The sequence below is a fragment of the Pholis gunnellus genome, assembly GCF_910591455.1.
Source record: "Pholis gunnellus genome assembly, chromosome: 18".
In the NCBI taxonomy this organism is placed as follows: Eukaryota; Metazoa; Chordata; class Actinopteri; order Perciformes; family Pholidae; genus Pholis; species Pholis gunnellus.
Window position 1 is genome coordinate 11768210 of NC_136545.1, and position 23594 is coordinate 11791803.

General features: G+C 41.7%; 1 protein-coding gene across 1 annotated transcript; it reads left to right on the forward strand.

Moving 5' to 3' along the window:
• Positions 1-997: 997 nt before the first annotated feature.
• lrrc75bb (leucine rich repeat containing 75Bb) lies at positions 998-23193 on the forward strand (the record flags this gene model as incomplete). The annotated part of the gene is made up of 4 exons (XM_079179193.1): positions 998-1288; positions 6304-6432; positions 9465-9577; positions 22587-23193. The coding sequence occupies exons 1-4, from the start codon at positions 1007-1009 to the stop codon at positions 23191-23193; spliced, it is 1131 nt and encodes a 376-aa protein (XP_079035319.1). The 5' UTR covers positions 998-1006.
• Between the last annotated feature and the right edge of the window lie 401 nt (positions 23194-23594).

The following is a 23594-nucleotide window of genomic DNA, read 5'->3' on the forward strand; positions in this document are numbered from 1 at the left end:
TTGCACCTCTAACCACACCCAACAGTGATGTCACAATGTACTGATGCATCGTGTAGTACACTCATACATCACTGCAGCGAAGTGAATTGTATGATTTGCAGCCAATGTTAAGTTGCTCTTAAAGTCCAACTGAAATTTCTTTTATTGTCCACTATAGTGTTCTCATCTGCTCTTTAAAAAACCTAATGTTTCATATCTTTTGGTTTCATGATGATTGAACACAGACACTGACTTTTTTTCCTTCCTTTTAGCAATACAAAACCATTAATGATAACTATTTAAAAAAAAACACTTTGACTCTTGCTCTTAATGAGCATTACCACAAATTAATTTATCTTAAATGGTTAAAGCTTTTCTGCATCTACAACTTACCGTTCATGTTGCTCAGTAACAACATCTGTCTGGGATTTATCAATACTCTTCCTTATTTAATGAATACCCAAAAGTTTAGCTCAAGCGTCTGCATAGCTGATGGGTGCAGTGACTATTTATGCAAGGGGAGTTTTAATGTTATTATTCAGCATCTATCTATTTATATCCATCACATTTCTATAATACTAGATAAGATATCGTTACATAAGATACAGCAGGCTATAATAACATGGAGTAAACCGGTCAACTCTGTCTGATTGACTCAGGTTCCAATACACATTATGTGCGTTGCGCGCACGTCCTGTGTAACTAAGCTGAGATCAGTTTCCGACATGACTCTCGCGCTCAGTCTGTGCGAAGAATCACGATCTGATTGGCTGAGGAGCGCACTCAGCTCTGAGTAACGCGAAGGATGCCAGAGAGCTCAGGCAGTGCATGGACGGATGCAGACAGGGGGACGACGGCGAGAGACCGGGCACACACACGCACACACACAGAGACGTTGTTGTTTTAGGATACTGCTACTTTAAACTTTAAAGTGCTATTTCACTGCGCGGGCGCGAGTAAAGTGTGATGTTTTGGCTGCGCGTTGTAAAATCCCTCTCGCCACCACCGACGCATCCTCTCAGGAGTGATGGGTTCTAAGTTGACCAGACGGAGAAGTCTCGATCTGGAAACAAAAGTGTCCAAGAGGAGACGCCAGAGGAATGACAACCAGGGAGAGAGCGAGAGAAGTGGCGGCAGAGACTTCTTGTTTACCTCCTTGATGCTCAAGTCCGACAAGCTCCCGGGGATGCTGCGGAAAAACAACCACAGCCCATATGTCGGACGGGTGGCGTGGATCCGGGAAATCCAGAGGCTGCTCCGGGACCAGAGGATGGAGCAAGCGGCCGAAGTGCTCAAACTGCTGAGAAAGGTAAAGGGCTGACATTATATTTGGACCATGATCATGCGCCGAGTCTGTCCGTTTGTATAGCCTCTTATGTTGTTGTTAAAGCTAGAAACGTGGCTTAATTGACGATGTAAGTGGGTATTGATGAGCACGTGGGCAAAAAGTGAAACGAGCTAAGAGGCAAGATATTGACTTTTATATTTACTCAGAAACGAGTAAATGTAAGATGCTTGTATTTAATATCACATCAGTTTATTCAGTTGTTGTGTCCTTATTTCAATAAACCTGACATATTGCCTACACAGATATACTGGAAGTGTCTGCTGTAGTTTAATACACAAAGCTCAGCTGTCACTCATTGGAGAAAATGCACTTTTCAGGGAGCAGGTGTGTCTGCAGGTGTCAGTGTGTTAATGTTTAAAAAAAAGTTGAAGTCCTTTAATCATCTACTCTTAGCAAGTTCTCATAACTTTATTGACATAAACGCTTTGGCTTCTTTTGATATTCCCGTGGGAAAAAGAAGCACTCATAATGAGACGCTGTTTTTAATCAACCACCTGTGTAGTCTGAAAGGGAATGGGTCCGCCAGCTAGTTCAGTCTCTGAATATTCAATCAGCTCCGCACGACACAGAACACTGAGGATAGTATATGTTAGCCCGGCACCAAAACATATTTTGTATGTGATCAACTTTATGACCTTAAGTAAATGTTTGGCATATTTCTTTTTCTAACATATACCAGCAAGGTCTTTTAGGTAAAAGAAAATATTAAGTAAATAAATGAATGGCAAGCCATACATGCTGTCTTTTTCAGCCAGTTCCCTGTGTAAAGGAGGTTTAAGAGGGATTCAAAATATATTATAAATATTTAAATCCACATAAGAAGCACAAACACAGTTGATACTTTAATGTGGTGTTGTTAAATGCTTTACTCTGTCCCCTGTTGCACGGCATTGTTCAAACACTCCTTTGTTGTCAGCGTCATATTCCGCAGCTATAAGGTATGTTTATTTCATGCATTTAAGCCTTTTCCCATGTAACACCTCCCCTGCTCTAATCCTCACTTCCTGAGGATTTATCCAAACTTAAAGAGGAGTTTTTAGAGCTCAGCTTGAGCTTTCCACTGCCTTCTGGTAGCATTGATCAAAGGAGAGCAGTTTTGAAGTTCAGACAAAAGCAGTTCTGATCAAGAGGGCCCCCTGTCATGCAAACTCCCTCCCCCCATCTGTACGGTGCCGTAGAATAAATTACATGTGCAGGTTTAAAGCAGGAAACAATGCTGAGGAGAAGCTACGGGTGTCTGAGAAGTCGGAATTGAAGACAGATTTGTAGATATCTCTTATAGTGCATGTAATAGGTGTGGGGTGAATTTAAACGTCATCGTATCGAGGTTCACATTTGTGTGAAGCAGGAGGGAAATGACTCAGGCATGTCTTCCTGTAAGACTTCAATGTTGCTGTACCTGTTTGTTAAAGCGGTCCTGCGGTCCGTCATACTGAAAAGGATCGTAAAGATCAACATGTCAGTGGAGAGCAGGGACTGCTTTCTCCATTGCTCTGCATTGAAACTGCTCACGAAGCACAAACACGCTCTCCATCACTCAGCGAGGTGAAGGCAGAGCGCTGCTACTGTTGTATGTCGTTGGGGCCCGAAGCCAAGCGTCTGACTAACAATACTTCCAAGACAGGGGGGGGGGGGAAAACTAGCAGTAGATCTCCTGTTGTGGTTCTCCTGCAGAGAAGCAGCTTTTCCTCTCAGAGACAGATGGATTTGGAGATAATCACCTTGAGATGATGGAAGCTGGAACATGTTTCTTTCACATTAAGGAAATGATTACAAAGAGGAGCCAATAGCATCGGCCCCTACGCTGCATCTCCATGGCATTAAGTTAATTAGTTTGTGATATTTTACATTAATAAATAAAGAATCAGCATATACACATATAAATTCCACTCTACAGCATGCACACTGAGTAACCAATGTGCAGCGATGGAGAAGACACTAATTAAGGGGCTCTCTGTAGTGTATGAAGTCTGAGGTTAGAGCTGTCACAACACACAGATTTTATTTATTTATTTTATTCAACTTAAAATGCATCAACACAAAACCTGTGGTGCCTCTGTGATTATATTATTATTCATCTAATAGGTTTAGGGTTGTAGTTAGGTTTAAAAACTAAATACTTTTTGTTTTACCTCCTTCTCTTTGCCTGTCTGCCTCTCTGTATGCTATCAAAGGCAAACTTCCATGAAAATGAATAAATGAATACAAGTTACACGACCCACATTAATGAAGTAGTTCGATATTTTTGGCAAACACACTTATTCACTTTCTTGCTGGGAGTTAGATGAACAGATTGATACCTGTCTCATGTCTGTAGGGTAAATATAAAGCGACAGTCAGCAGCAGGTTAGCGTAGCTTAGCATAAAGACTGAAGCAAAATCCACCTCCCAGCTTTTCTAAAAGCTCACTTATTATTATGTTTTAAACTGTTTGTTTCAAACATGTAACAACGATGTACTTGTGGTTAATGTGTCAGACTATTTCTTGGCCATACAGTGAACGCTGCCAACCTCACAGTGACAACAGGACACCAGGAAGTTGTTGTTTTACAGAGTGAATGAACAAGATATATTGTTTGTTTGTGAACGTTAGAGACTAGTAGTTTCCAGTCTTTGTGCTAAGCTAAGCTAAGCTAAGACAACCTTTTGGCTAAAGTATTGTACTTGCCAGATGGTTAATCTTTTTATCTAACCTTAAGCAAGAAAGTGATTATCAGCATATTTCCCAAAATGTCAAACGAGCTTCTGGTACACTTCCCACAAATTAAGATAATATGAAAAAAGTCTAGTTTTGGTCACTTTGCTAATGAGTGAACATTGGAGACTCACTTTGTAAATAGCGAACGATTTTTCAATAAAATGCGGATTTATTTAAATTGGAAAATTGGATAGAAGTACAATGTGTACAGAAAGTTCCCCTTTATTTAAGGGACAGATTGCTAATGTGACTGTGGTAAGCTAAATTCATTATCAAGTATAGCACTCACAGTGTTCATATTTAAGTGTACAAGAAGACAATATTCCTTATATGTCTTGTCACATTTGACTAAGCTGACATATTGACCTCGTCCTGCTTGTCAGATATAATTGCCAAAAGATAGTTGCTGCTGGCCAGGCATTTGTGTCCTTGAATCTTCAGCTTTTCAGTCCTTATTCACAAGAAAGTCATGCAGTGCTGACTTCTTGCCTTTAATTTGATATGATTGCTTGAAAGGTCACAACATTTCGTCAAAACCTGTAAAAAAAAACATCTAATGCTAAAAAAGCGAGTAAACAGAACTGGACACCTGACAGCTGCCACAGGTTTCCTAAACTGAAGCAGAAGAGTGTGGGACTGGATTTGTCACACTGCAATATATTTAATTGGATTCTAATGAACTGCATGTGTGGGATGATGTTCTGCGGGTTCGGAGCGCGTCGCTTTATTCAGAGTTTTTGTGACGAGACATATGCAGCTTTCACGAGGACATTTGCAGTGGGATCTGAGGGCACACAGGCACGCACACAGACATCCTGTCAGTGACAAATAGGAAAACATTTCATTAGGAATCAGCCAAATGAATCCACAGGATCAGATCTCTGTGTGTATTTTAGAAATGGGCTTCGTTTCAGCTATAAACCCCACTCACATCCGATGCTGCAGCTGCACTACATATAACACACATCATCATTACAATATAATCTTCAGAATCCTCTGCGCCTCCATTTTTGGGCACATGTGGTGCCCTCAGTCTGTGCTAAATGAGGTTTATTGAAGGGAGAGGGGTCTGGAGGATAGTCCAGCGTCAGGGAATCCCGCAGAGCTCCGCTGTAATAAATCAACTCAAAAGCTGGAGGAGGAGAAAATGCTGATGGGAGTTTTCCTCTTTGCCTCGACTGTGCCCCTAAGTGTTAGGCCTGTCAGAGCGTATATAGCATGTTTTACACTGCTTCCACCTCCAGCCTGCTATTTGAAAAGCTTTTCAGTTCAGATCTGAAAGTATTCACTCCTCAGCTTCACAGCTTCTAGTTGTACAGTGTCACAAGAGGACGATGGTCCACAAACATGTGTGTTCACCAGTAGCAGCAGTCATGTCACTGATATAACAGCATGTATGAGCAGAGGAAATAATCTTTGAACGGCTTAATGCCTAAAAAGAAGAGATTTCCTTGTACTGTCTTACTCGCAAACCTTTTGTTTTCTGTTCTTTGTTTCATTTGCTCAGTTTCACGTCTTCCCTGCTGTTGTTCTTTTGTTGTGGTCCTGTGTGTGTGCGTGTGTGTGTGTTGGTATCTTTCCCCGCATGCTGGTGAGGATTATACATCAGCTGTTAACGACACCTCAGCACTCAAAGTTCTACCTGAAGATGCAACATATTTACATTGTCATTGCAAACAGAAACAACCTGAAGATGATTAAAGTATAATCAACAACCGGGCGTGTGTGTCCTTCACATCACACAATCTTTATCTTATGAATGCTGAAGATTGAAGATAGAAAGTGGAAGTGCATTAATCAGAACGTTTTAGAGACGTGTTTTGTGAAAATGATAAAAAGTCCCTCGGGCCAAAACTACAACTGAAACCTGTTAATGAGATAAGAGGAACCAGAAGGAGTCACTGAAGAGTAGTAACTGTGATATTTGAAGAAAGACCACACTACTTTTATCTTAGCTTACTGAAACTTTACTCCCAGCATCCCACACACACACACACACACACACACACACACACAGACACCCTCCTCTCATCAGCTGCTCAAGACTCTGATAGCAGATTGCCTCGCAGCGTGATAAGAGGGCAAGATGAAAGGGGATGATGAACAAAAGCTCATAAACGTTGACTCTATTTTCATTAAACTATCCATGAAATGCCACTTGAATATTAAATCAAGCATAGCTCAGACACGGATGCTTTAATCAAATTAATTTCTGACCGTCTACACTGTTAGTTTTGGTAAAAGTTAACACAAGGCTCTCTCTCTTCTTTTCTCTCAGGATTTGGGACTCCAGGGAACGTCACTCAATGAAATTTTGTACAAGAACGCAGCTTTTCTCAACCTGGTGGACCCCATTTCTCATGAGCTGCTGCTCAGTCTCGCCCGGGACCTGCAGTGTCCAAAAAGGGTGAGAATCCACAACGATCCACTGTGTTTCAACTGTTACATTAATGAATTATGAAACCTACAGACCTCACATTAATTGACTGTGCAAGGACCACAATTGTAAACAGAGGAGAGGCAAGCTGCAACATGTCCACATTTATTAGCCAAGCCTAAGGGCGTGTGTCATATCGGTAGTCATGCTATTGTGAAAAGAAATGAACTGTCAGTTCTGAACAAAACGCAACTGCAGAAGCTAGGCAGTAAATTACACTTTAGGTGTTAACCATTAGCATAATGGATTACTAAGCACGTCTTGGAGTCTCTAAAAGTAGTTCGATATAAGCTGACATATTAACTTTTATTACGTATGCAGCATCACAGATGCTAGAAGTAGCTGGCTCATGTCTTACAAGGGAAATGTGAGTGGCTGAGTACATTTAAAGTCAAGTTGAGTTTTATTTATTTAGCCCTAAATCACAAAAAGATCTTTACAATGTGCACAATGTGACTTTATATCCATAGCTACCATAGTTAAACCTGCTATCTTCTTTGACATTACCCACAGAGTCCAGCAAGATACTAATGTAAATATCACGTTCATGATTCACTGCAATAAGATATTCAAACTGATTAAATTGTTTTGCATTATCACAATAATTGCTTACATTCGAACATGTCTTAAGGGGTAGGTTTTCAGCCTTGTGCAGCCACAGTTCACATTGCATTCTGGGAAGAATGTTTATTTTTTTGAGTGTGCATGTGAAAAAGCTGCACTTGGAAGACAATCTGGAGGTCAAAGGAGAGCTGCCACTCATTCCCAGCTACAAAGGTGACGCCTGCGTGCTAAAAGGTGGGTAGAGAGCTATGGGATCAATGGTAGGGCTGAACGGAGGCGCCGGATCAGGGTTTGGCTCTGCAATGGCACCATGCGGTCTGTCTTTCCTGCTGCTCATGTGCTCTTTCGACGCATTGGCAAATGGTAGCAGCTGTGCTCCAGGACCTGCAGGTGTGTGAGAGTACCTGCCTACCGGAACGCGTGGGCAGGTGCCCGGTTGTCATCATTCTGAGATCAACAGGACTGGCAGCCGCGGTCAATAGCACCGAGGCTTTTGGGTCAGCATGGCTTTGGCACTACTAATGAGAGCACTTTGAGGGCTCTGAGAGGAGGCAGGTGGCCAGTGGGATCAAACCGGAGCCTGCTGAGTGTCTGATCTGATGTGTCCCACAGACTGTTTGTAAGGGACTATACACAAATTATTAGGAGGGGAAATAGGGTCAAACAAGGTGGAGGGTATTTTAATTTTTGCTGTAGTTGTTATTTTTTTCCTGTTTGAAATGTATCTTAAAATGATCTTATTTCAAGCTTCCTGTGCATTATACAGCGTAATGTTAATGTGTACATTAGTGGTGCATGTTAGATGTTTTGTTAAGATATTAATGTTTAAATTTGGGCTTTTGAATAAACAACTTCTCTGTTACAACTCTAATTGGTTTACAGATATTACTGATATGACTAAACCTTTCACAGCATGAACACATTAATCATTTATATGCAGTTGTCTAACATTAGTCTTATCTGTAAATCAATTTGACAAGCTCTTTAATTATGCATATGAAATATGTTCAGATGTGTGTGGTCAATAAAATAAATGACTGGCCCTTTAAGACATAAATCCTGATTTATCCAGACTGGGAGCCGGCTCATCCACTTGTAGCACGGCATACAAATCCGAGATATTAAATTTCAAATTACATTTCGAACTCTGGTATGAGGGTGAAGACAGTACAGAAGCAGCTCAGAGCGGCTGTAAAACACAGACCCCGGCAGCCATTACAGTTATCTCAGGTCTGCAGTTATCTCTTTTAGGAAAAGATGGGTTGACTTGAGATAAAGTCACTGTAGGTCTAGTTTTTACTTACCGAGACAGATGATAATCACCTGTGAGAAACTCTAATCTCATCGCCGTTTGCTTTGGTGGGGAAAGCCCAGGAGGACTGCAGGGAAAGTGAGGAGCTGGCAGCGTCCTCCTGACTGGCTGGCGACCCGTGGCAGGATACTGTGTCAGACGTGACGAGGGTGTAGAGAGGCAATGTGCTGGATTTAATGCCTGGCAGCTGCCTCTGTGCCCAGTACATTCCACCAACACTGATATGTATTTAGATTATATATTCAAGGACATATTGAGGACTAAAAGATGCGTCTATGTGAGTGTTCTGAAGCTCATGGTCATCAGTTTCAGACAGCTGATTTAATCTGGACGCACTGAGCTTTACAGCCCCGTGGTTAACGTCTAGGAATGCTTATAGAGTTTTCAGACTGTCCATCCTTCCACTCCGCAGATTCACAATTTCAAAGAATAATTTCACATTGTAAAATCAGTATGCGCAGCGTTCATGTTGTGTTCAGTCATCCAACTGGCTGAAACAGCAGCACTGATTGTTTTGAAGTATGAGGCATGTTTTTTTTTTTTCTTTGTCGACCAAGGCAGTGGGAATGGTTAATCGCCTTAAGGTAAATTAGCCCCGTCTTTGTTCCCTCTCGCCACATTGCCTTTTTTCTTGTTGTTGTGCTGTACGACTAATTAGATTTACCCTGCTCGGCACAACCCATTCCATTTAAAGTCTTTGACGGAGGTGGGAGAGAGAAAAGAGAAGGCAGGGGGGAGCAGGGGGAGGAGAGGCATGGAGAAAGAGCGACGCAAAAGGGAAAATACATTAATGTATGTTCAATGTAGAAGATGTTTGAAGCAGCTGTATTTGAAGTACAAGAAAAAAACACTCTGTGACTGTGTGCAAAGCAGTACATCTGTAGTTTGCAGGAAGAAAGAAAGGATCAGACATCTATATAAATATAGACATCAAATAGACTTTAACCCCCTAACGGCTCCGTTTTACTTTGTCATATGCAAAATATACAGTTTTATAAGTATTGGTTTCTTTCAGTGATTCCCCTTAAATATGTGATGTGTTAGTTGCATTTATTCACAACCGGTTTGATTTGTTGTAAGAACTAGATTTACATTTGCTGTCCATCATTCGTCCTTTGTGTTGTAGGAGACCGACGCATTCAAGTCCACTAACAAGATCTGCCGCCAGCTGATTTACCACCTGACCCCTCACTCCAAGTGGACGAGACAGAGCGTGCCCAGGAGGAAGTCTCAGGCCTGGTGAGTGTGTCCTCTTGGCTGCTGCCTGACGCTGTGCCATCACTCTGAAGGACAGTCCCTGTGACAGTAAACACATCCTCAGCATAAGCATCAACGCAACTCATCGCACAGCCTCTCTGAAATACTAGTCGGACATTGAGGAAGTTTGGGAGAAGTCCTCTAACAGTTATTTTTGCAGGATTTTCAATTTGTTTTAAAAACAGAATTGTTGATCATTTATCACAAAAAGAAGTTTATTGTCATTTGTTTGTGTTCATTTGATGTTTTAGTAGTATTCCTCTTTATTTACAGTATCTTTGAGGTGCAAAACAACACACTACCTCTTTTTTTAACATGTTCTACATCTGAGTGGTTATAATCGAATGCTGAAATTGAGCGACTGTTGAACCATCTGCATAGTTCACATTTACAATTTTTGCGCTCAACTTTGTTGATTTAATCTAAAACATGTTTAGTCGCACGGCTGAACTGTAAAATGTAATTGTATGTTTGAAAAGTAATTGGAAGAACCTACAGCAGATGAAAAGTTGACCCAGTTATATTACTGCAGCAACGTTAATTTGAGGTCAGACTACGACCGTTGCAGAGGTGCCTTAATGAGGTCGGAAGCGGGCATCATTGCTTCATTTGTGCATTTTATTTTTCTATTTAAATGTAGAGATACCAAACTGTAATCAGTTTATAATTTAGGGTAATCAAATCGTCAACTTGTGTTACAGTGTCTAGGATGATCGGTCCATTTTCACACTTGCCCCTCAGCAGCAAATACAGTTTCCCGCCTCACACCATCTTAAACACCGGCCATCACAAGTGTGATGTGTCATTAGAGATTCTAATATGTTTTTCTACGCCTACAAAGTGTCTCTAAGAATTATCTGGAGCAAACAAGAAACTAATACAGAAACTAAGATGAGGTGCGTAACTGAGCCGTCTGGGCCAGATTCGAACTTGGATTAACTTCCACCAAACTGCAAGCTGTCAGATATTGGTCCGTGCTTGAGTGACACAAAGAAAGAGCAACAGAAAGATGCTGATTGCAGCGACTGTAGATATACTGTGCAGGCAAACAAGAATGCTCTTCAACTCGAATGAAGTAACAGGTACATTTGTGGAGACGTTGTGAAAAGAAGATCTCTAATAATGATCATGAGGTTCAGTCTCCCTGAGCAATTAACCCAGATTGAAAGATTCTTTGACAGCTCGACTTAACTTCCCGCCCCAGTCTCTTGGTTGCAGTATTTCGAAATAACACTCAACAGAACAACAAGGCAGACTCTCCCAGTGTGCTCATTAGCGAGCGCTGTCTCTCTCCCAGCATCTACTGCAACAATCCAGTAGCAGTAACTTACGGTTTCTTTTCTCAGTGAATATAATAACAAATGAATATCTTAGGATCAAATGAAGCATTAGGACACAGTTGACGTGGTTTCACGTGTTTCTCTGATATTGATCTTTTCATTAAAGCTCTCTCTCTACCCCCCCCCCCACCTTTCAGCTCCCCCTTCCCTCCCCATCCCTTCCATTTCTCCCATTTTTAAATCCCTTCCTCGCATTGATTTTCTTCCTCTCCTCTTTTCCTGTGGGATTTTTTTTTCTTTCCTTCTTGTGAGAGTCCATTTTGCTCAACAGTTGCCACACAGAGCGGTTCTGCAGTTTGAGTTCCAGGCTCTGGGGAAACGCTCTGTCAGACGGAGAGAGGAAGAAAAAAAAAGGGGGGGGGGGGGTGGAATCACTGCAAGGTTGCCAATTAGAAGTCACGCATTTCCCTATTTCTTTACGCTTCGAATCAATCGTGAATTTGATCTCGTCATATTTAGGAATGCAAAAGCTATCATATAGCCGTTATTGCATTCTTAAATTCCTATTTTCTTCAAGTGATATTGAAAAGTCTATTTGATCAATCTAGGAATGAGCTGCAGCCTGCTCTCCACCCAGAGCTCTAATTGAATAGTTTTCATGGAATATATGCTTGGTTGCAAATATTCAAGAGATAACACATTAAGCATGTTTCAAGCTTTATTACTCCAGCCTGAGTTGCTTTTATAACACTAACTGCAAAATTGTGTCACACGTTATATATTATCCAGGCAATTTCATTTGTTTCCCTCTGCAGCCATGTGCCAGGTTTCTAAGAAGCACAGTATTGCAGAGTCCCCAGTAGAGTTTTTAATGTTATTGTAATTGGTAGCGAATTTCAGATTAATCAAGCTCATATTTTTTTTTATGATGATACAAATTGCCCCTGCCGCACTTTTGGATGAGATTGGACTCCGATTGCAGATACTATTTCATTGCTTGTCTTTACTGCAAGGCGTGATATTGATGTGAGGCTCTTACAGCAGCTATTACAGACGTCTTCAGTACATTTAAAGAAATGACTGTGGTTCAAGGAGACGACTGAATTCTTGTATTCAGAGTACTGAGGGAAATCCAATTGCATCTGGCATTGTTTTGTTTTAATTGAGTTAGCAGAGAATATGCCGTTAAGCAGAATAGCTGGCAGGATTTAGTTAGTTGCTAATATTTAGTCGTGCAGGTCGTGCCGACTGATGAGAGTGAAGCGAGGCAGCTGTTTGAGCAGATGTAACCAGCTGTGGATGAGCTTTGATAGTCTGTCTGAGTCCTGATATTTGACCCAGACCTAAAGTGCCTTTCCTCCCACAGCTGTCCAAAAGACAATGCAATGCTTTGATTTATCTGGATATAAAGCGTAATACTTATTGAAACAGGGCTATTGGAGTTGGAGCAAACAGTACATTGCCAGCTTGATTTGAAGAGTTGAGCACAATGAAATAATAACACGTCTCTTAGATAAGAGGCAGAGGCTAAAACAGTCGCTGCTCTGCTGATCTCAACATCTGGTAACATTTAATGTTTGAAAACGCATTATATTTAATGTTGCACATTTCAAACATGGTGAAATACAACGCCAACATTCCCCAATAAGATGAACCACATGGCCTCTTGTGCTGAAATTCTAACATAAGAATGAAAAGCAAGAAGACAAGAAAGCCATCAAACAGAAATGGCTGCAGCCAAACCCTCCGACAACAGACAACTGGACTGCAATTATCAACAGGATTTGAAGAAATTTACCTTTAATCTTTACATTCTTCACACAACTACTTCCACCACTTTTCATATTTACAGCCGAGTGCAACGTCATGAATCTTGACGCCTAGAATCCTGATAAGACAGCAGACAACGTTGCAGCCCAAACCTGCAGATTTGCACTCAACATGCATCAGATCCCTCTCTTCACTCGGGATTCATGCTCCTCTCATTGTTTAAGTTTAGAGGAATAATTACACCCAATATAATCTAATACATCTCTGAGAACACAGTTTTACTTATCCTCCCCACTTCAACAAGATAAACCAACTTATTTCCGCAAGAGGCACCTTACACCGTAATCCTGAATCACACCCCAGCAAGCATTAGCCAGTGAAAAGCCATCTTTGCTTCAACTATATTTGGTTGAGCAGTGAAACTTTTTTTTAGACGTCTGTGTAGTAGTCAGGATGCTTGTGACCACTTTCACAACTGCATTTCAACAATATTTCTAGCCCAGATGCCTAGACGGCTTTTCACAGGCTAATCACCAGAGAATCGCTCGCTGGGATTCTCTCTCCAGTCTCTCCCTGCTGCCGCTAATTTGCTCTAATCTTTGAAGAAATCCCCTCTACCTCGCTTCCTCGCTGTTATTTTGAGCCCTTCTCCATAACAGGATCCTTCCGGAGCCAAAGCAACATAAACGCGCTACACCTTCCACCTTTGAATTCAAGCTTACTCTGCTGCCCAATCCTTTGAGGCCATGACTACATTGATGTACTTTAAATCCTGACCGTTTGTTTTTATGACCATATTTTTGCTGCTTGTTCTAGAGTAGAGGAAAATACTCCCTCAATTTCATAAATAAAGCATTTTAGATGAAGATGAAAGTGTTGCGAGTCATTGATGAGGTAAAATGTACAGTTATAACAATAACATACAATACATACATTTAAATAGAGGTACAACTTCTTAAGATTCTCCACTGTACAACAAACAAGCAACACTTGATGGCATAGCTGTTGTTTGAAGTTGCCTAAATATTGTATGAACAAGAGAGGAAAATGAGCTTTTTTTATCATGTGGGAGAGATTTCTAGAAGGCTCTGTGGATGGCAGGGTCGGCGTGTCGGCTGGTCTAGACTGAAATATCTCAACAACTAGTTGATGGATTGCATTGGAATTTTGCACAGACATTCATGGTTTCCAGACAATGCATCTCACCTATTTTCAGAACTTGAATGCCAGTCTGAGGTTTGCAGCTCAGGGTGAAATACCGACATCTATTGAATAGATTGCTAAGGAGAAGGTATGCCCGTTGCGAATTTCATGGCAGGGTTTGGAAGAAATACCTTGCTCCAGTCTACCACTGTTCTTACCTCGAGGTGATGCCCCCACAATAATAATAATAATAATGATGATAAAATAATAATAAGCCGTCGTCTACAACTTGATTCAACCCGTCTTTCACTCAGCTGCTGTGCTTTATCTGGAACAAATAACCAGATAATTATTTCTTGATGCATTTACTGTACATGTGGCATCTGTACCCTGAGCTATGTGTCATATGCCTTTGACACGTGTATGACCTATTTCTGGGGCAGAGTGAACCCCCCGAGGTGGGCACCGGAAGGCCAAACAGACTGACTCAGCAGGCCTGACCTCTCACCTACAAGGTCGAATCCTAAGGCAAGGGCCAAAATCTGACAACACGGGGAAAGAATATTTGGGTGTTTGCATTTTTTAGTACACAATCCCAGATGATTGATTTCTCTGCTTATATTTCCATTCAGAGACTAAGTATTCCACTTGACTGCCAGCTGCACTCAGTCTCCTCAATCTGCTTTCTAGTTGACCTCCACTTTTAATAGACTTAAAGATCCAGCCACCATCCTCGTCTATGAATAATTGAGGGATTCCGGCGGTACAGACAGAGATCCTGGAGGATGAGGGGGAGGAGGAAGAGCTGCTCAGTATCCATCGCTCCAATCTTCAGCTATAGGGCACGGGGCCATAATGAAATAATTACAGTGATTAGATGTGTTGATTGGTAAACACAAGGTTGAAGGTGTTATTCATTTAACAGACGTTTTAAAACAGCTTTATATAAGAGCATTTCAAGACTTCTTTTTTTATCCTGGGATTGAATCTCTCTTAACCTCTCATTGATTGTATTCTAACTGTAAATCTGAGATAAGGCTGCTGCTGCTCGAGCACAACATGAAACAAGGATTTTTGTGCTTCAGATGATCTGTGGGTCTCATTCCTTTAAGGCTGATACAGATCAGTCCCCAGTGATTAAGCCCCTCGATCTGCGTTTGGAGCCCTGCATTTTAATGCGGATTTCATAACTGTGCCTTGACATAGTATGGCAGAAACAAGCGTACTCCTCCATGCTACACAGTTATGTAATGCAAACTGTTTTCTGTGTTCTGTCGCAGTATTCTTTTCTCCTAAGCATCCAGTTTGTCACATCGAATCAATCATGGGGGAATTTATAGCTCAGCCGTGGAGTACATTTTGCATTTTCCACGCTGCGCATTTGCATTATGGTACATTCTGTACCAAGAGGTTTTATAATCATTACATATACATCAGCGCAAATATGCTTTTCTCTTTGGATGGATGTCACATATTATAAGAAGTAATTCATGTCACATCCATGTTGAGGAGCAGTAACGTAAGTGAGATATACAAAAGAAATAAGGACATCTTTCCTTTTCTCTCTTTTTGCAGTGTACTTTCTCTCACTTTTTTTGTATTTACAAAAAAATCTTGCTTCTTTATACATCTTCAAGGATTAGTTGACGCAGCCGTTTGTAAATTGAGGATTTGGACCAAGATTTTAATCTGTCAAATTTCCACTATATAAATATTTTTCATCTCTCTTTTTGAGGGCACATGTGCTGTTCACTGCTGTCAGTTCACTCCTTGTTGACGTCAACATTACTGCTTTCCCCAAGACTTCTAATTTAGAGTTTCAAAGAATCAAGGGACTGATTTGCGATGTCAGAACACTGCACAGCCCGGAGCTGCTGCATTGACGACGTACAATAGAGGAAGCCTTTATCAGCCTATCCGCTAAATGTTTCACTGAAATTTAATCCAAATCCAAATGAGCTTTGGGGCTATTTTTTCCCCTCACAGAAAATGTGCCATTATCCCCATGAAACTGGAGGACACCGGATGGAGAATGCAATCATCACTTTCATGTTTCTACATTTTCTGCAGAAGTAATATCAGTGACAGTTGCTTAAAGTTGAGGCAATTTTTGGGCTCAGACTGTAAAGTATTCTAATTAAAACGGGCAAAACTGGACTAAAGGCACTCATATATTTGACGCTAAAACTGAGTTGTGTTAAACAAACCGGTTCAGCACTGTAGCTCGCAGTCACATTCCTGAAGGCACATTCAGATAACACAAAAGTACAGAAATAAACGAGCAGTTCTTTACTAGCTCACTTTTCAAGGATGAGTTTTTACATTAGACCCTTGCAGGCTCACACTGCTAAGACAGACTACCGCGAATGTATTATACACATGCCCGGAGGCGAAACAGCTTTGATCGATCCAAGGAATAAACAGGTCAAGACCAAAGCGTTGATGAAGCAGACATTGATCTGACCAATCCCACGGGTCCCTGGAACAGCATCCACATCCAATGTTTCTCAAGTGCTTTTATTTCCTTCCCCTGAAATAAATCAAGTGTTTCTCTGCATGCTCAGCGGAAAGACAATTTTGAATTTGTATTAGAGTTTGTCCTCCCAGCTGAGATACTATTGGATATATCTCTGAACTGATCAGGGACACACTGACACACTTTGGCCAGATTGTTGCCGTTTTTAACATATGGGACACAGATTTCACAACCAGGCCATCAAGAAAAATCCATATCACTAAAATATTCATACAAATTATATTAATATTTTCTCACCCATACCAAGCTTGAGTTTATATGTTGTAAATTATGTATTAATGATTAATAATCATTTTAAAATTCAATGAAAATCCCTGAATTACCATCTTTTGTGTATCCAGATTGGCGTAACTTTGCTAACTTTATCTTCATGCTAGGCTAAGTGAACCTGCTGATACTACCTTCATTTTTAACACACATCTTTATGCTAAGCTAAGCGAACCACCTGCCGACACAAGCTTAATATTCAACATACACATTTATGCTAAGCTAACCTTACCACCTACTGGTACTAGCTGCATATTTAACATACAGCTTTATGCTAAGCTAGGCTGAGCTAACCACCTGCTGGCGCTAGCTTCATATTTAACTTACATACATGCGAGTGGTAATGCACTTCTCATTTAACGCTCCTCAAGAAAGCGAGTAAGAGTATTTCCCAAAATACTTCAACTTTTGACTTCAAGCTAATTGGCTCATTATTCATCTAGAAAGCATAATTCTGCGATTTATTATTGTTATTAATGCCATTAGTTACAAACCATTTTTGAAGTGTCTCATTAAATGGGTACCAAATCATCCAACTATCCCAGAAAATGTATTTTACCAAACCAGACTCTTACAACACACACATCACCTTTGTTATATTAAATGCCACAGTAAGTGAACATGAGGAAAAAATATGCCCCATAACACTCCCCCTGTCTCTTGATATATTACTGATTCATGAGAGTAAATGAAGGGGAACATGTATTCTATGTGGGCGGACAGATTACAAGTTTCTCCTGCCATTTCCTTTTAACTCTCACCGTGGTGGCAGAATATTGAAGGGTTGTACAATTCTCCTTGTAAAGATGTCGATGTATCTTAACCTAGAAGGGTGTACATGTTGGTTCGGCCCTCTCAGCCCTTTTTAAGACGTTCACCTCTCCAACCCTCTCTCTCTGTACGGGTAGAGGACGTGTTTGGTTGCATTCGAGTGGAAATTGATTAGCAGAATGGTGAAGTAGGAAAGCTTCAGACTTACACTTATGATGAGCACTTAACGTTTGTAACATCGGGAGAGACAACTAGACAGAGTGGAGACTAACCTGACACCGAGTGGCACCAGACGAGGGTTACAAAATGAATGAATACAGAAATCAATGGATCTGCCCTGACCTTTAATGGAGAAGCTTTCATCTCGTCAGGGGATGCATAGCACAAAGGGATGAAGATGAAACACTACATCATCATTATTACTTTAGGTTTTAGTAGATATTTTTAGGAAATCCTATAAGTAGCTATGAATGTTTTCTGTTTCAAGACCCTGACAGGAAATGAGTAACTTCTTTTAGTTTTAGATTGGGGTGCTGCTTGAAGAGTTTTGTTACAAGTTCTGAGGTTGTTTGCAATTACATTTGGGCATAAAAGCTCACAGAAATATATTGGAGCCAGAAATGTATCATTAAAGTCTACCGAGTTAAATGACTCAAATGAAATGAAGTTGAAGGATGTCAGTCTGACAGGGATTTCACAGCAACAAAGAGTTGCATGTCAACAGCATAGCAATGAAAATAATCATTATGGTTGTGTATTATTGAAGTGGAAGCATGTAGATAAGAAATAGAAGTGGATCTAGGACAGAACCTGTCGGTACTCAACATGTTCATAAGCTCAGTACATACATTGAAATGAACAGGTGTAACTGTACATTGGCTGTTTGAGAGGAAGGAGATGAAACATTTGAGAGCGGTGTCTGCAAGTCCTGCAAATTCAGATAGCATCAGCAGTGATGAAGAGATCATTGGTCACACTAAGGGCAGTCTCTGACAAACCTTTCTAAAGACCTTTAACAAGTGAAGATTTCAAAATGTGTTCTATGCAATATACTACATTGTATTTAATGTGGTAAATATTTGGCCAAAGTAACAGTTCACAAATGATCTGAGATTAGCGTTTGTACATTTTAAAACATATTTTCACTGAGGCTGTGGAAAGAGACCACTGGAGCACAAGTGTTTTGTCGAGGCTGTCTGAGTAAATCTCTGTAGCAACGCAGATCAAGCCGCTGTAGATCTGTTATTCAAATATCACTATGAACTATATCCACTGCAGTTTGAATACAGATTTTATCACCGATTCTTTAACAATGTATCTCAAAACACTTTCATTGAAACGATTCATTAAAAGACACATCCTCAGGTTTTTTTCCGACCTTCTGTAAGCTTGGTCTGTTTGCCTGCACTCCATTTAAACATCACAAAGCCAAGATGTTTTATTTCCTACCTCTGGGGTTTACATAACTATGGAACAGCAAGGGCCCTTGTTCAGTGTGTGAACGTTAACAACATCCCTGAGGAAAGACAATCTATGAAAAACAATTAGATAGTCTGCCTGAACCCACATTTAAGCAGCCGATAGCTTGACATACGAGAGTCTGCTCCCATTACATTCCTGGATCGTTGTATCGGTTTCTCCGGAGATGTCAATAAATAGACTTCCCTCAGTTGTTTGCTTTTAAATGAGTCCCGATGCAGGGGATGCTCTTGTTTCGAGTCATGTTTATGGGAGTACACTATCCTTTGAAGTCGTTTGTGCTCGAACTGGTCCAAGAGGATATGCACCTCTGCCTACGAGAATGGCAGCCACATCAGAGGGAGCGAGATGAGACATTTTGTTGTTTATGTCGTTATCGTTTCATGGTAATTGACTACATTGTACACTGTGGCGTTAGAAACGCTAGCTGTGCCCCTGGGCCTGCGGCCAGCTGAGCAGCCTGTGGGTGGAAATCTGCCCACGGAGTCAGGAGGCAGAGGATTTGGAAGGAAGTCTGAAGTCGTCTTTACTCTGTCTCATTAAAAGCACATTAAAGGCCCCCTCCCTCCCTCCCCCTGCACCACCCACTCAGCCACAGTGCCACCGACTACCCGGCCTGACTTGGTCTCATGGATCAGCTCTTCTGACACAAACACAGGCACCCAGGTGAGAGAGGAGGGCACAAGTAGGAAAACCCTCCTATAAATACGTCCAAGACAACAAACGTCGATACCCATAATCAGATCCATTACAGTAAAGTGCAGCAGCTGCACAGGGGTACAATAAACCCTCTGAAATCACGGGAGTGGGCCAAGAAGCTGCAGATGCACTCACTTTCCTTTCAGACGCTACAGTCAAAGTCAATAATGTCTGAGGGCTGACATGGTTAGTCAAATAATTCATTAGTCGAACTGACAAAATGAATCATCAATTTAAAAAAAATCTATTATTTAAGGAATGGTTCAAGCATTATGAATTGTAATAAGTTTGGGGATTCCTTAGCGCTTCATTAAGAGCCAACAACAGTATGTTAGCTTTTTTTACTGTTAGCACACGTGTCTCAAGATGGTTTGACCAAAACAAGTGTCACTCAGAAAGGAAACATCGTCACTCGTAACACACCGACTTAAAAAACATGAACAGGGAGCATCACATACATCATTAACTTTCATCTTTGAAGTTTTAATGACTTCATTTTAATACATCAGTATTTCATTATAGAAGAGGAATAACACCTTTTCACTTTATTGACTGTACTAAATTATGCATAACAAGAATGAATCATAAATGCAGCAATTTGCTTCAATGTCCTTTATTTTTCCTATAACCTTGCATATAACTCAAAACTAATGCCTGAAATTCCAAATCTCTCAAAGAGAGGTCGTGGTTTACAAAATGGTCAATAATTGAGGCCATTATCTCAACAGAGACCGCCATTGTTGGTCTTCCTCTCTCTTTGTCGTCCGCACGGTCTCCCTCTCGCTGCCGCTCTACTTCCCCCTCAGCCGTCTTCTGTGATCCACGTTCTCAAACTAAATCATGCTGAAGCCGTTTTGTGTGAAACCACTGAAAAATTATTCAAAGTTTGGTCCACTGTGTGAAGAGTTTTGACCAATGCATGTCAGCAATTGAAAAAAAAAAGAAAAAAACACTAATCATCTCACAACCCTCAGATGCAACATGGGAACCATTGGAATAAACAATGAAATTATTGGTCGAAACAGATGAATGTATAATGAAAACAATCGTTATTAACAGCCTTATAATGTTGAATAAATAGCTGAGGAGAACACATACAGGCAGCATTTTCACATCATAAATATTTTAAACTGTAATAAATTCGTAGAGGCTCAGGTTGCTACGATCATTTTAATAAACTTACAAATACAGTAAACCATTCAAAAGAGAAAAATAAAAGAGGGCACAAGGGCTTCAGAAGATCAAATTTAGAACAAGACAGACAGTGAAATGATAAAAGGGAGAAAATAGGCCAAGAGCAAGAAAGTGAAAGGCAGTGAGCAATATAGTGAGCATATGAAGGTGGGAGAGAAGAATTATAGCCTACTCCTGGAATCAATATCTTGCGAATCACCGTCCCGGTGTGCTACAGATCTTTTTCTTTCCTTTAACCGAGCACAAAGGGTGACAGATGTAAAGCGCACAGCCACAGCCTGACGATTTCTACGGCTCCCAGACAAACCAGAGAGCAGAGAGATACGAGGATAATCCTCACCGTGCCTGAGGAGGCAGAGGGACGAGTGCAGGCAGACAGGACTAAGACAAAGAGACGATAAACCGTTAAACAGAAAGTTTTTCTCCCGTTTCTGTAATTTTCTTTAAACAAAGTCTCCCAAGCTTCCACCTTATTGTCATTTGTATGGCAGATGTCTAAATACCAGTGAAAATAGGAGTCTAATGCTCTGCAGCTTACTCTCTAGTGCTACTGTTGTGACATGCATGCAGCTTCCTTATAGCTCTCCTATGCATATTTAACCACTCCGTGGTATAGCGAGACATTTTCTTTCAGATTGCAGAGTGCTATCAGAGGCCGGGGGGAATACAATGTTCCAACCTGACAGGTGAGGGTAGTAGTATGGGTGCATTGTGGGTAATGTAGGTGCCAGTGTTTTGACAAGGAAAAATAATGCATGGGGAAAAAGGCAATATCTCCCTTTCTTCTGTATCACTATTGATCCTCTTTTTTTTTAATTAAACTGTCCATCATGAGTCTGAAGATGTTACAGGATCTGATACTGACTGCAACATTAGAGAAGGGCAGTGGTGTGTACTGGCTATCTGGCATACCGGGACAAATCTTGCTGGGCCGCTGCATTGGTGGTCCGGTGGACCGTCAAAAAGACCATAAACTTTAACCGGCCGTCCGGCCCTCTCCGTCTCTTTACCGGCCCTCGCTGTGTGCCTGTCATTCGGGGGGTGACTCGCTGCCTGCTGCGTGCATGGTCCGGGACTGGGTTCACTGGCCAATCACAACCAAGTTCTTCTAACTTGTGCTCACATCCTTGGCTCCAGGGCTGAATTTCTTTCCCATTGCACCCCTACAGAAGGAGATCACACCAGTGAGTTCTCATGTTTGTTTGTTTTTTTACTCGCTCATCAGCTCAATTGGCTTATTCGTGTGTCACCCACAATACCTCAGACACATGCCCAGCTCAAAACAAGTTGACATATCCGTTACTAATTGGCCCTGACCGAAGAGCAAAACATTATTTTTTGCCTCGTTCACTCTGTTTTCTAATCATTTATTTATATATTTATGGTCTTTGATGGTTGTTTCATACTCACAGACTTAGAGAGCTGGCTTAGAGATGGCTTTACAGGGAAGAAGTGACACCCGAAACTGAAAACAGCTGGTGCTCTTCAGTAAATGACATTTAGCCCAGGAGACAGAATTGGTTGCTTGAGGGACCGGGATACATTTAAATGCAAATTCTCTTCTTTACATTATTGAATGCTACTCTCTCCACTCTCTGCTGGTGGATGCGGTTATTTTTTTTTTTTGCGTACTTTGCAGTTCTCCTGTACTTGTGGGACATTGTGGCACCCCGTTACAGAACCTTTTAAAATCAATAGCCCCAGTATCATTAAGTAAAGATTGTTTGTTTTGACACACTTTTGGAAAACTAACTGCTAGTGCTGAATAATTAGCATGCCATTTTGTGCCTCAGAGACCCAACTTGTAAACAAAGTGATAGAAATTTGTTTTCATCTCCTCTTTTTCGAACAGTCTGAAGACCACCCTGAAGAAGAAACTGTCCGGTGATGTCGTCAACCTGTCGGGCATCCCGCTGTCTGGCCGAGACGTCCACCGCGTGGCCTTCTACCTCCAGAGTAGCAGTGACGCCGTGTCGGCTGTGGACCTGAGCTTCACCGGGCTGCAGGACGAGAGCTTGCGGCTGCTGCTGCCCTACCTCGGCTGCCTGCCCAAACTGACCATACTAGCCCTCAATGGCAACCGTCTGACGATGGCCATCCTGAAAGACCTGACGGATGCGGTGAAGGATCCTAAGAAGTTCCCCAGCCTGGCCTGGGTCGACCTGGGCAACAATGTGGATATCTTCACCGTGCCGCAGCCGCTGCTTGTGGCCCTGCGGCGTCGCTTTGGCTTACGCAGCAGCCTCCCCACCATTTATGAGTACAGGGAGGCGCAGGCGTTCAGGGGCTACAACCCAAACATGGAGACGTCTGTGGAGGAGCCCAGTCTGTACGAGGAGGGAGACGGAGAGAAAGATGAGAAAGAGGAGGAGGAGGAGGACAGGCTGGAGCTTCGGGCCTGGGGCTGTGGAGAAGAAAACGCGTCAAAAAATGTGCCACTGCACTTCTGTGGGAGGTGATCGCCCAGAGCTGCTTTCTTTTACACCGGCTGCCCCTTATATCCCCCAGTATCACCTTAAAATAACTTCCAAATAAGTAACCGTGTTGTATGTCCCTCTGGATACTCCGCCTTCTGAAACTCAGCAACGCGATGCAGGCCGCTCCGTGGTTGCACAGAAACTCAGAAGTTATCCGAGGATGAGTTAACCTTCACTTATCCAGGAGAAGTTGAACTGAACGTGTTTGCCGTTTCCCAGTGCTTTATGTTCCGAACGTTTTGTGCTCTCACACCTTCATGCTTCCCATTATTTGCTATTTTCCACTGGGGGTTAAGTGCCTTGCACAAGGGCACCTCAGCAGAATCGCTCGAGGAAGGGGGGGGGGGGGGGGGGGGGGGGGCGTTATTAATTCACATTCCCCG